The 14,061-nt window shown below is 41.5% G+C and overlaps 1 protein-coding gene across 1 annotated transcript in view; it reads right to left on the bottom strand.

Annotated features, from left to right (window-relative positions):
* The window catches only part of LOC107665471 (testis expressed 15, meiosis and synapsis associated), a 21,263-nt gene that overhangs the window by 5,543 nt on the left and 1,659 nt on the right, over positions 1–14,061 (bottom strand). Inside the window, exons 2-7 of the mRNA XM_016456365.1 lie at positions 12,554–12,698; positions 12,229–12,394; positions 10,998–11,232; positions 10,748–10,891; positions 10,494–10,656; positions 5,306–10,323 (exon numbers count right to left, since the gene is read on the bottom strand). Coding sequence (XP_016311851.1) covers positions 5,306–10,323; positions 10,494–10,656; positions 10,748–10,891; positions 10,998–11,232; positions 12,229–12,394; positions 12,554–12,674 — 5,847 coding nt within the window. The 5' untranslated portion in view covers positions 12,675–12,698. The remainder of the gene's footprint in view (positions 1–5,305; positions 10,324–10,493; positions 10,657–10,747; positions 10,892–10,997; positions 11,233–12,228; positions 12,395–12,553; positions 12,699–14,061) is intronic.

The following is a 14,061-nucleotide window of genomic DNA, read 5'->3' as shown; positions in this document are numbered from 1 at the left end:
AAACTTCATGGCAACCTGTCAAAATAAAAGTACGGTTTAACATGTAACAGAAATATATTACTCTTTTATTACTTTTGTACAGTATAATGCACATCTTTAAACATTCAATTTTCTATCAAATTAAAAAAAAAAAAATAATTATTAGCCTATTCAAAATGTTTTAAAGGAAAATTCACACAATTTTTCTTCCATGTTTTAATTTCAACAGTAAACCTCAGTTTGTTTGCCAAAAAATAAAAGGGTTTAATTTTCATTAGATTTAAAATAAATGCTTAATGCCTTCATTTGATTTTCAGAAAAATGTAAAAAATAATTTCCTGGGGAAAAAAAAAAACTAAAGAAAGAACAAGTTTGTAGGGCCCTATTGTTCAAAATGTTGTAAATTTTTTTTTTGACTTATTTTTTCACTGAAATAAATGTTTTTGTAATTACACAGAGAGTAAAGTACCGATAAAAGTTACCGTTGGGTACCGGTACCGAAATTCAGGTACTGATACCGGTACCATACCAGTTAAAATGTGAACGGTACCCAACCCTATTGGTAGGGTGATCTGGGTTGTTAGTAGGGTGATCTGATGGTTTGCAGGGTGCTCTGGGTGGTTGGTAGGGTGATCTGGTGATTTTGTAGGGTGATATGGTGGTTTTTGTAGGTTGTTCTGGGTAAGTCAGTCACTTCTGTGTATCAATCACTCCTATATTCCTTCTCTGCTCCACTGCCCACTGCTAAAAGGACATACTATCATAACAAAATTAACGTTCATGTTAATTAATAACAATACTCTCGCATCTCGCATGCTCTTTAAAACATTTTCCTCACTACTTTGTCCTCCTCCTCCACTGCTTCAACAGCTGACGACTTTGCCATGTTCTTCATTAATAAAATTAAAACCATCAGTGCACAATTTTCCACACCACAATCTGTCAAGCACATCTTACCAGCAAACATTCACTCGTTTACATCCTTCTCTTCACTCTCTGAGGCAGAAGTCTCCAAACACATCCATTCTAATCATCCTACAACTTGTCCGCTTGATCCTATTCCATCTCATCTCCTTCAAGCCATTTCTCCTGCAGTTGTACCTGCACTCACTCACATCATTAACACAACCCTTTCACACTGGTGTTTTTCCCTCAGCATTTAGACAGGCTCGTATAACCCCAATACTTAAGAAACCCATCCTTAACCCAACTCTTTTAGAGAACTACAGACTGGTTTCCCTTCTTCCTTTCATTGCAAAAACACTTGAACGAGCTGTGTTCAACCAAGTCTCTGCCTTTCTCACACAGAACAACCTCCTCAACAGCAACCAGTCTGGTTTCAGAAGTGGACATTCAACCGAGACTGCCTTGTTCTCAGTTGTTGAAGCCCTAAGACTGGCAAGAGCGGATTCCAAATCTTCAATACTTATCTTGCTGGATCTGTCCGCTGCTTTTGACACGGTTAACCACCAGATCCTCCTGTCAACCATATTAGCAAAGGGCATCTCAGGAACCTCACTCCAGTGGTTTGAATGTTACCTCTCAGATAGGTCCTTCAAGGTATCTTGGAAAGGTGATTCTATCAAACCTTTACAATTAATCCAGAACGCGGCAGCAAGTTTAATTTTTACTGAGCCAAAAAGAATGCACGTCACACCTCTGTTTATCAATTTGCACTGGCTACCAATAGCTGCGCGCATAAAATTCAAGGCATTAATGTTTGCCTACAAAACCACCACTGGCACTGCACCCCTTTACCTAAATTCATTACTTTAGACTTATGTGCCCTCTAGAAGCTTGCATTCTGCAAGTGAATGTCACTTTATTATGCCATCCCAAAGAGGCACAAAATCACTTTCACAGACTTTTAAATTAAATGTTCCCTCCTGGTGGAATGACCTGCCCAACTCAATCCGAGCAGGATCGGCTATCTTCGAGAATCGGCTAAAAACACTCTCTTCCATCTTCCACTCTCTTAAAAACAATCTCTTCCATCTTTATTTGACCCTCTAACTCTAGCACTCTCTATTCTAATTCTATTCTTTAAAAAAAACGAGTCCCTTTTAGACTTGCACTCTATTAATTTACTGCTTGTTTTCTTAAAAAAAAAAAAACTAACACTGTCACAGTGATGGACAGTTTGTGGTGTTTTCTCCCTCATATGCCCGTATTTGGTCGTTCCTGTTCTCGTTGTGTCATTATTAGTTGATCCTCCTCACCTGTCTGTCCCTCATTAGCACCCCTACTTATAGTCAAGTCTGTTCATTTTGTCTTTGTCCGTGAATGTTTTGCTTTGTATTTTGTATGCTTTGTATTGTGAATGTTACCTTGTGTGTGTGTGTGTTCCTGCCCTCTCTGGAGATTACCTGTCGTGGAATTATTAAAGTGTGTTTGAACTTATTCGTTTTCATCGTCCTGCCTCTTCCCACACACCGTATCTTGACAGAATACCGAACCAATAAGTGATAGTGCGCGGCGTGTGTTCCTGCGTTTTGGTTTTTCGTTTTGCCAGTTTTTCTTTTGTGTTATTATGGTCAACCCAGAGCCCAGCCTACCACCACCCTGCTTCGCAGAATTACAGAGCCCACCGCTGACGAAGAGCCAGAGCCTGCTGCGACCGAAGAGCCATTGCCAAGGAGGGCGACAGAGCTGAGGATCGCCCCGGAGCCAGAGCCTCAATCGACATCAGTCCAGGTGCGCAAGCCGACTGTTAGACATGCGACGGTGGAAGTGTCAGTAGGGAGCGAGGGCACGGAGGATTGCCCCGCCCACCGCACCACCACTAAGGGTGAGCTGAGGTTGCTCTCATAGGATATGCCGTGTCTTCTCCTGCCATTATCATCTCTCTGTCCTGTCACGACCACAGAGTTTGTGATTGAATCTTCTGTCTGTCCTGAATTGACCACGGAGGTCGTATTTGAACTGTCTGTCAGTCTGAAAATATTTGTCTGCCCTGAACTATCTGCCTGTACTATAACGACCACGGTGGTTGTTCCCCTGTCGCTTGCGCTCACGGTGCTGGAAGTGGCTTTATGGTGTGTGTGGGCAGCACACATTGTCCCTAAGCCCCCTGAACATTCTGAACTCCCACCCAGCCTCCCTCTACCACCACCTCTGCACCAGTCCTCACCATTGCCTCCGCTGTCTCCTGGCAGCCCCTCTGCTCACAGTCAGCCCACCATCTGTGCGGTGGGATCGCCGCGGGTCTGCCAGTCTCCATCGGCGTCGTGGCTGGAGGATCTCTTGTTTCCGACTCCAGCCTCTGAGTCCTGGACTCCGCCTCAGCCCTTCGACCCAGTGGCTCCACCATGGCTCCTAGCTCCCTCAACACCAGGAGCATGGTCAGTCCACCAGCTCCACCGGGCTCCCTCATCCCTCCGGCTCCGCCTTGGTCTGTCGTCGACCATCCGCCGCCTCAGGACTCCACTCCTCCGGCTACACCTCGTCCCTCCGGCTCAGTCAGGCTCCTCCTTCCCTCCGGCTCTGCCTTGGCCCTCCAGATCCTCCCCGTCGCTCTGGCTCATTGGCTGTCCGTCTCCGCCTCGGGCTACTCCTCCACGTGCTCCGCCGCCGTCGGTCGACCCCCTGGAGTCGTCAGCCTTGCCTCCACCTTGGCTCCTCCCTCCGTCGGCTCCACCGCGGGCCGCCAACATGGCTGTGGCCTGGGTCCCGCCTGGCTCCAAGTCCCTCCTGTCTTCTCCCTGGCTCCTCCCTCCGTCTGATCCGCCCTGGCTCCGCCTGTCTTCTCCCTGGCTCCTCCCTCCGTCGTCTCTACCCTGGACTCTGTTGGTTGTCCTCCTCCCGGGAGTCCATCCTCTGCCAGAGCCTCCACCTGTCTGGTCTGCCTGCCTTCCTGCCAGCCCTTTGCCGTCCTCTGTCACCATCCCTTCTCCTCTCCTTGTGTCCTCCTCCTAAGTCCCCCTCCGTCCCTTCCTTTGTGTCTACGGCGCGAGGTCATGCCTTCCGGGAGGGGGACAGTTATGGACTGTTTGTGGTGTTTTCTCCCTCATGTGCCCATATTTGGTCATTCCTGTTCTCGTTATTTCATTATTAGTCGTTCCTCCTCACCTGTCTGTCCCTCATTAGCACCCCTACTTATAGTCAAGTCTGTTCATTCTGTCTTTGTCCGGTATTGTGAATGTTACCTCATGTGTGTGTGTGTGTGTGTGTTCCCGCCCTCTCTGGAGATTACCTGTCTAGTTAATTACAGACCGATCTCGAATCTCCCTTTTCCGTCCAAGATACTAGAAAAGGTAGTATCCTCACAATTATATTCCTTCTTAGAGAAAAATTATATCTGTGAGGATTTCCCGTCAGGATTTAGACCGTATCACAGTACTGAGACTGCTCTCATTAGAGTTACAAATGACCTGCTCTTATCATCTGATCGTGGTTGTATCTCTCTATTAGTACTATTGGATCTTAGCACTGCGTTCGATACTATTGACCACAACATTCTTTTGAATAGACTACAAAACTTTGTTGGCATTAATGGAAGTGCATTAGCATGATTCAAATCGTATTTATCTGACCGCCATAAATTCGTAGCAGTGAATGAAGAGGTGTCATATCGATCACAAGTGCAGTATGGAGTACCTCAAGGCTCAGTACTAGGGCCGTTACTTTTCACGCTTTACATGTTACCCTTGGGAGATATCATCAGGAAACATGGTGTTAGCTTTCATTGTTATGCTGATGATACTCAGCTCTATATTTCTTCGAGGCCTGGCGGAACATACCAATTTGAAAAACTAACGGAATGCATAGTCGATATAAAAAACTGGATGACGAGTAATTTCTTACTGCTAAATTCTGAAAAAACAGGTGTTAATTATAGGACTTAAAAACCATTGTCCTCATTTGTAAGTCGCTTTGGATAAAAGCATCTGCTAAATGACTAAATGTAAATGTAACTATGTCTACTAACTCTCAGAGTAGACTGTTAGGTTAGGTGTAGGGTTAGTAGAATAAGTTGACATATACTTGCAAAATTTCTCGTAGTCAGTATATTGTATGTTGTGGACCCATCAGAATAAAGTGTTAGAAGATATTAAGCAGACTGTCTACTAATACTCTAATGACTGCTAGTTGACATGTAGTTGCAAAGTTACTTACTGTTAGTAGACCGTCTAAAGTGGACTCAAAATAAAGTGTTACCGGAGTTTGCTCAGGGAAAACTCTTAGTTAATAGTGAATAAGTGTTCCTTATTCTAAAGTGTTACCAAATATTTAAAGGGGATGATAGAATGGATAAAATGGTAAAATGAGGGAGAATCCCAGGAAAAACAGGAGGGTTGACAGGTATGTATACATACCAAAATCTTACCTGTGCAACACTGGGTTGAGAGGACGTCCATAACTGCAAACTCTTGCGTTTCCGAACAGCATCACTCTTTTGTTTCGTTGGGATCTCTGCTCCATTTATGGACAGAGGGGACTGTTCCACTTTGTTTACGAGAGTAACACCTGACTCCGTCACCCCAAAAAGAATCTGTGGGTTTGAATTCTTATATGTCTTGAGAACTTCACTTGGTGCACCGTGACTCATGTCTTGCCATACAAGAACCTTAGAGGCATCATAAAGAAGGTGCTCAATTCCAAACCATGATACTTTGCTAATCATTTCTTTGCATGACTTCATGAAAAGAGTTTTTTCTTGGAGATATCTGCATGTGATGGACAGATGCTCTGCTTTGCCCACATCAAATGTCCCTGGCAACTGATCCGAAGGTGTTTCCACAAAAGTCATTATCACTTTGTGTGTCTTTTCCAATCTTTCCAAATTGTCTCCAAAATTGATCACTGCAGACATTGGTACAGATAAAAAGAAGCTTTTAATGTCGTGGGCATTTCTGAGTGCAGCCTCAGCCTCAAGGAGCTCACGCTTACTCTTCAGATACATGTAGTAAGATGCATCAGGGGCCGCATGGAGCTGTTGGTGCAAGGAGGATACCGCACTGTAGTATTCCTGCAGTTTACTGTAGCCCTCTTGTGCCAAGGTCTTTTGAAAAGAAGCAAACAACGACGACTGCTGCTGAAAGCCAACCTCCCCTTTGTAGAGTTCTCCATAAAGAGAAGGGTCATACCACAGTAAACTCCTAAACGTGGGTTTACCGCTCAGAAAGTTGATTTTGTTTTCTACAAACTGGCAGGCTTCCATCATCATCTGCAACTCCAAGTAAGAATTCACCGCTTCATATTTCAGGTCTACTTGTGCAGGTGGATGGTCCAAATATTGCTCTAAGATGAGACACCTTGAGACGAAAGATTGGTTGAATGGCACTTTCTGATCTTGTTCAAAACATGAGATAAAATGCTGCAACATGCTTTTGCATTTAGACTGCAAATATCCAAGTTCGGTTAATGAGACTGTTTGGTCAGCCATCTTAAGAGTGTTCGAAATATCACTGATGCTGTATTTATTGTCAGCGAATGTACTGCTCACATTGCCATCATCAATGATTTTTACAGTGTTCCAAGATTGATTCTCTTGACTCTGTCGTTCATGTAAACTATTCAAATTCACAGAGGGATTTCGTTGGCCTGTTGTGTGCTTTCTTTGCATCTGTAACTGGGCATTAAGGGTGTTATTGATGGAGATTTCTGGGAAAACAGTGCTCCGGTCGTTCACCTGGGGCAAAGGGTGAGGACTGTTATCTTTGATGGTGTCTAAAGTACTGGTACTGTCAGGACTGACACTAGTGACTGAGCTCCTCTTTGATCTTTGCTTGCTGGTTCGTTTGGTTTGAGAAGATCGTCGGCCTCTCTTAGATTCAACAGGCACTAGTAGGCAAACATCAGTTCCATGTCGAGCATGTTCACTTCGAAGAACCTTCCTAGCTTGAACAGGGGCTTCGGTGTATTCACTTGAATTGTCTTTTTTAACAGCTTCACCCCCGTGAGACATCAGGCAAGGAACATTCACCATACAGTACTGGCTTTTTTCAAACAACTGCTGTTTATGTGCTGTGCTGTCGAGCGTTATCCACACCACTGGTCTTTCTTTGAGATCTTCATTCACTGCTTCTTGTTTCTTGACAGTGGACTCAAATTTGGTCAAATAATCTCTTAGTTTAGAAATGAGCTGGGTTTCTGGTGAGTTTGCCTCATCGGTTTTATTTTGGTCTGGCCTTGATAAATTACAGTTGTCTCTGATTGCCGGAGTACATGGTGATTTGGTAGAACCAAACAAACTGGTGTTGATGCTCTTCTTTGTGCGTTTTGAGGAAATCTCACACTGGACACTCAAAGCTGGATCATCAACAGTAAGATCTACAACATTATTTGATGTACAGTTCAAAGCCTCTAGACCACGCTGCTTTGAATCTGATGTTGTGTCTCCAAATGCCTCAGAATCAGTACTCCAAACACTGCTGACATTAGATGTGCTGGTAGAAATTGGTTGGACTGATTGGTTCATATGTGGGATATTTGCTGCCATGAGTTCTGTTCCTTCAAAACACTGTACATTTAGAGTATTTTTCATATTTGCATTTTGCTCACTACATTTTATAGTGTCTGTCTCAGCTGTATCATTGATAGATTCCATCAACTTGGCTTCTGGAGTCACGTTTGACCTGAGCTCAGTTTTATGACTGTTGGTTGTGCTGCTTGCAGGCACATCACTGTGTGTTTCTGATGCCTCACAATCAGAATCTACATTGTCATCTACTGTAAATTTAATTGTGAAATGCTCCTTTCTTAATGGATTCAGTCCAGTCTCTGATGTCACATTTAGCAACATTTTCTCCTCTTCACACTCTTTGATACTCCCATGTTTTTTGCTAGTGCATGTGATCAAGGATGTTTGGGTTTGATTGGAGATGTTTTCAGTTGTCTTCACTTGTTCTCCTTTATCCACCATTACTGGGATTAGATTTGAAGTAAAATCAGCTGTTGCCTTCTCAGTGCAGACTGAATCACTTTTATAGAGATCTTCAGTAGGAGATATTGGCTCCTCTACCGGTTTGGTCTCAGGAAGAGTGGCATTAGCCTCCTGAGAACCCTGAACATGTAATGATTGTCCGTCATCAGATGTGTGAGACATTATTCTTAAATTAGAGTCTGGGTCTTGATCTTCATGTTCTGTAAAGACTATTTCAGACTGACTGTTTGAAGAGTCTGGTGTTGCTTTGCTGTTTACTGTTTCATCAGCTGACACAGTTGCTCTGCAGAGATTCCTCTTTGCTTTCCAGAAGTGTGTCTTCTTGACATATTTGCTCCTCTTTAGAGAATGACGTAGTGATAGAACTGTGTGCTGTTTTTTGAGACATGCCTTCTTACTGCCTGGTCTGCTCAAGTTCTTGCATTTCACATACAGTTTAGATTTACTGTACCTCTGAGCTAGTAGTTGTATTAGTTCAGCATTACAAGTTGCAGTTTCTTTGTATCCTTCGCTTCTGCACATTTGTATCCCTGGGCTTTGAATCATTTTGTTGTTTCTTTCACTCAATTTCTTTTGAAGGCGTTTGATTTTTGAAAAACGCTCAGAGAGAGAAAGCACTTCTGTAGTATGAGCAGATGTTTTGCTGGATTTAAGAGTAACTTTGAGATGGATATCTTTCCAGAATCTCATGTTTAGGTTCGTTTCAGCTTCGCTGTGATCTTTGCTTTCATTTTTTAGCTTAGAAATGTTGTCTGCAGGTCTGCTCATATCTCTGTCTGTACTTGAGGAGAAAACATGCTTTTGAAACATGCTTGGCAATAGTTGATCAAGTTGAATTCTTTTGTACAATTCCCAGTGAGTCCTGTTGTCCTGCTTTAATGTTTCCATATCAAGCTCTGGAGATGAGACTTCACAGCATTTTATCCATCTAAATGAACCCATCTCTTGAACATTGCTGCAAGTTTTCCCATCCTCCTTTTGCTTTACTGTCATGGGAGGACTGAGATCACAGTTGTCTGATGGTCCACAGCTAGAGACTTCAACACAACTTGCAATATCCATGACTGTGTTATCCATGACGTTGTTTGCATACGTAAGGCATGATCCAGTGCTGAGCTTTTCAACTAAGTTATCACCTGGAGTAGACTGATTCTCCTTTAAGTCCTCTACTGCCCTTCTGGAGAGCTCGCTTTCATATTCTATGCTGTGATTAAGCTTAGCTTCGTTAGAGGGACAAGTTAAAGGACTTGGGTGCTTGAGATCAAGATGTACACTTTGTGTCTCAGTTTTCTCACCTGTGAGGTTGCGGTTCAATGATCTCAGCACCAATGGTTGCTCTGAAAGTTTATCTGGAGACTGAACCAGACATCTATCAGGATGGTCCTGGTGAGTCTCTGGTGTTTGATCCTGTCCCCTTTCTGTCAGCATTACTGCACTAGATTCTGTATGATATAGATGACTGGTCTCATGAATGGGTGTTGTGCTACATTTACCCCTGTTAGCTGGCAAACTTGCAGCATTATGACTTCTTGGTTGGCATACGTAGGACTGATTGTGCTTGTATGTATCGTCTTTTGTCTGTAGAATATGATTTTCTTTGGGCTCTCTTTGAGAAAGGCTGGACGTCTTCTTTGTCTCATTAACATTTTGAAAGATCAATCCCTTTTTATACTTCTGATAATAAACTTCATAAAAATGTATACGGTAAGCTAATTCTTGCTTTTGTTCTGCTGACATGTTTTCTTGTGACCATATTTTTTGATGCCTCTCTTCCTCATTCATTCTAAAGTAGGCAGCATATTTTTGGAATTTCATTTTGAATAACTTAATTGAGGGCAATGTCAGGGTATGCGAACATTGGTCAATCCTTGAGGTTTCTCTTTGAGTGTCCTTCTTTGTTGGCTCTTTTGAATCACACGTATTTCCTGCAAATCCGTAATTGTCCTCTTGGTTTTTATTGGCTGGTTGGCATTTGTTATTATCACATCCTGATCCAGTGTATGCTACCTTGGCCTCTGAGTAGTTGGTTTGTTGATTTGCTTCTTGTCTAGATAGACGAGGATCACTAACCAAGCGTGAAGAATACACTACGCTAGAAATTTTGTCCAATGGACTTTGAGGTACTATGTCCCATGCATTGTCATTGCTTGCAGTACTCTTTTTGTGATTACTCAGGAATAATTTATTTCCCAGCAAGCTTTGAAAGAAAGCAGTGTGACCCATATCTGGTCCTGAACTGCTGGAAGATTCTGCATCTTCACTGGCAGCAATCCAATGCTGTTTTGGGTTGAATGACTGAGTGTTTTGCATATCGCTCTTTTGAAGTGGAGCTTCTACTTCTGGTTTCTGAGGTGTATAATCTGTCTCAAAGCAACCCGCCGTGCCAAAGTGTTTGAACGTAATGGTGGCAGTGCCTCCTTTTCCTTTTCTCTCTGCCACAGTACATGCCTTAAAACGGTCTGTTGTATTTTTCAGGGATAAAATAAACAAACACATTATTGATTAAAAGACTTGATGCATTATAAACACTGAGACATATGAATTGTGAAAAGTGCTATAGAAATAAACTTGACTTGATAATGATGGGCACGCTTGAAGTCTTAATAAAAAGGTTTGTGTTTTATCTCACCATGCACTTGGCCAATAGGTAGTGCTGAAGCTGAAAGGGGTAGGTTTGTAGGCACAGTCAGAATGCCACTGCTGGCAGGAGCAAATGAAACTACAGCATACGGCAAACACTGCCTGGGTCTTTCAGTGAGTTCCTGCTTCTCGTTAAAGTCAAACAGAAAAACCTAGAAGGGCAAAGTTTTTTAATAAGACTCCTATTGCTTATCCAGTCCATTTGATCGGATAATTTGCTATTCTGAGATTAAATCAACTCACAGAGGAGTCCAGAACTTGCTGGTGAAGAGTGTCTCGATGGGACACTGCATCTTTACACATGTGACAGTCAAAGCCCACAGTGGGATCCTGCGTTTTGTTCCAGTCCAAGCTTGGAGCGGATTTTTTCACCTTTCCATAAAGAACCTGAAACCCCAAAACACAACAATGTTCACTACTTACTGTCATTCCATTAATAAATGTCGTTCCACAATGCTTAGACTGTATAGGACACAGGAAACATTCAACAAACCTTGAAAATGACAACTTTTGTCAAACGTAATACGCTGGTATTAGAATTCAGAGCCACATCGACATGCCTAAAGAGATATACTCCGTGTGATGGCTTTCCCAAGGCATACTGGACAGTGCTGCCAACCCGTAGACCGAGGTGATAAATCTGGGCCGCCATTTGATCCGATGCAGCTAAAAAACAGAATCTTTCTTCCATTTCTCTCCCATGTCTCCCTTTGGCTCGCATCTCTGCCCTGAAGATGAGCAGTCACAGATACAGCGGGTAAAATAAGTATTGAACACGTCACCATTTTTCTCAGTAAATATATTTCTAAAGGTGCTGTTGACCTGAAATTTTCACCAGATGTCGGTAACAACCCAAGTAACCCATACATTCAAAGAAAACAAAACTAATAAGTTCAGAAATTAAGTTATGTGTAATCAAATGGAATGACCCAGGGGAAAAGTATTGAACTACTGAAATTTATTTAATACTTCGTACAAAAGCCTTTATTGGTAATGACAGCTTCAAGACGCATGGAGAAACTAGTCGTATGCATTGCTCAGGTGTGATTTTGGCCAATTCTTTCACAAAGTCTTCAAATCTTGAAGGTTCTGTGGGCCTCTTCTATGAACTCTGACCTTTAGTTCTTATTTTCTATTGGATTCTATTGGATTGGATAAGTCAGGTGATTGGCTGGCCATTCTAGCAGCTTTATTTTCTTTCTCTGAAACCAGTCGAGAGTTTCCTTGGCTGTGTTTGGGGTGATTGTCTTACAGAAAAGTCCACCCTTGTTTTATCTTCATCATCCTGGTACTGTAGGTGTTGGAACTGAAGCTAATATTTAATTTCCACTGACGAGGGCAGGATTGCTTTCTAATTACTGATAGATTTCAGCTGGTGTCTTGGCTTTCAATGCCTTTTTGCACCTCCCTTTCTTCATGTGTTCAATACTTTTCCCCAGAGTCATTCCATTTGATTACACATAACTTAATTTCTGAACGTATTTGTTTTGTTTTCTTTGAATGTATGGATTACTTTGGTTGTTACCGACATCTGGTGAAAATTTCAGGTCAACAGCACCTTTAGAAACATATTTACTTAGAAAAATGGTGATGTGTTCATTACTTATTTTACCCACTGTATGCAATGAAAAGCAACATTCGTTTATTGTGGAAAATTTCTGAAGTGCCACAAGAGCAAAGTCTGTGACCGCACAGGAAAATGTAACAACAGGCCAGCATGTTACCTTTTTTCTGAGAACATTTTAAGGAGCTCCTCATTGTGCACTAAACAAACATCTTGCCAGACCCACGCATTTGCTCGGTCCTCTCTAGTGTCCAGCTTGGCATCTCTCAGTTTTGTCTGAATGAGATTGTAGTCACGGCTTTCCTCTGAACAACGTTCCAAAAGAACTGACCGAAAAGAAGTCAAAAAGCACTTTTTAAAAACAGCTGATGAATTTAACAGTAGCTCTGGATTACGACAGCAATTTCATGAAACAGTTTGGATGTTTAGTATGCCATCACAAAGATTATTTTGTTGATTTGGATTTTGAGAAAATCTAGTAAAACCTTCTCCAGAGGTCCGTTTCTTCCTGGGTATGGTGAAGTTCTTCAGTGCCAGGGTTCCTGTTAATGTTGACTGGTGTGATCTGGAGCCCTCTAATGTCTCCTCACGCTGTCTTTTCGCCATACTTGTTTACAACTGATATTCACTCTGAAAAAATAAATACATTAATCTAACATGTAAAAGAGTCCTGCTCAGCAGATATTCCCAAAACTATCATAAACTGTCACTCGCTTTACCAGTGCCAGGCAAACAGATAAAACACAGCCGATTTGCTCTTTCACTACATACAGTTGTTTGTATAACAATATGAATATATGGCCTTTATGATGAATATATGGTAAAACTAATTCTCACCAAATGTCAAGGCAGCGAGAGCTTCACTCTTGCCCAGATAATATTTCTGCTGTAGTGCTCACATTTATTAACTTCAGGGGCGGATTTAGTGAACTGGGGGCCCCAGGCAAAATATAGGAATGGGGCCCTATACATTTGCACACATTTTCCTAGATCAACCTTGAGGTTCCATTTTGTTGTTTTCAGCGTAAGCCTGTGTGCAAAGGCTGTCTAATTCTAAACTTTAAAATACATTTATTTTTAGTTGTTTTCACTACAAATTTAAATAAAAATGAAAAAATTAAAAGGCAATTATACAGTTACACACCTAAAATACATATATCAAGAGCATGCTCTATTTAAATTAAATTATACATTTACACACCTAAAATACATATATCAAGAACATGCTCACAGATGAGAACAAAACAGCGTTGGATGAAGTGGATTAAAGCCCTGCACGGGTCTCAAATTTAGCCCGTCTTTTTTCCCCTTTTCCCAAAAAAAGCTTATACTACTGTTTCAGCTATTAAAATAGTTCATTTTGTATGTAATGGAAAAGTGATTATATTTCGTTTCGGTTTTTTATAAAGTAAATTTAGAAAAACATTTGGAGTATTTTTTGTTCGTTAAATGTAATTTTTGTTGTTGTTGTTTTAAGTAAAGGCCAGCAGCAGACAGTGAATTGATCATAGCCTATAGCCTATGTTTGATCAATTTAGCCTTCTCAAATCATCAGGACTTGCCTAAAATAAAATCTATATATAAAACAGTTCAAGTATATCACAATGTTAGTTTAAATGTTTAACCTATATAAATGTGCATATCCAATCGTTTGCGGAGGAGTGGAAGCTGAAGCGCGCTCTGCAGGACATGGAGGCGCCAGCGCGATCACTTGCATTTTTTTCTAACAATATTATTGCATAGCCTATATGTAAAACTTTGTCCTATAATTGTATAGCTGCTTTTTCAGATTTTTATGTTGCTCTGTTCTGAATACCTTCAAATTTAAAGGATTTGCTGCAAGGCAATTTTGTATGATATGTTAATTGTTTATATTTTTTATCCATGCAGCAAATGTTTTAAAAAACAGGGTTAAAATGACTTTATTGCATTCCAGACGCTTTTAAAGTACTTTTCACTATAAATTTTACGGGTAGCTTGAATGTAAACATTG

This window comes from Sinocyclocheilus anshuiensis, unplaced genomic scaffold (genome assembly GCF_001515605.1).
Source record: "Sinocyclocheilus anshuiensis isolate Anshui unplaced genomic scaffold, SAMN03320099.WGS_v1.1 scaffold755, whole genome shotgun sequence".
NCBI lineage: Eukaryota > Metazoa > Chordata > Actinopteri > Cypriniformes > Cyprinidae > Sinocyclocheilus > Sinocyclocheilus anshuiensis.
This window is presented reverse-complemented; position numbering and strand designations above follow the sequence as displayed.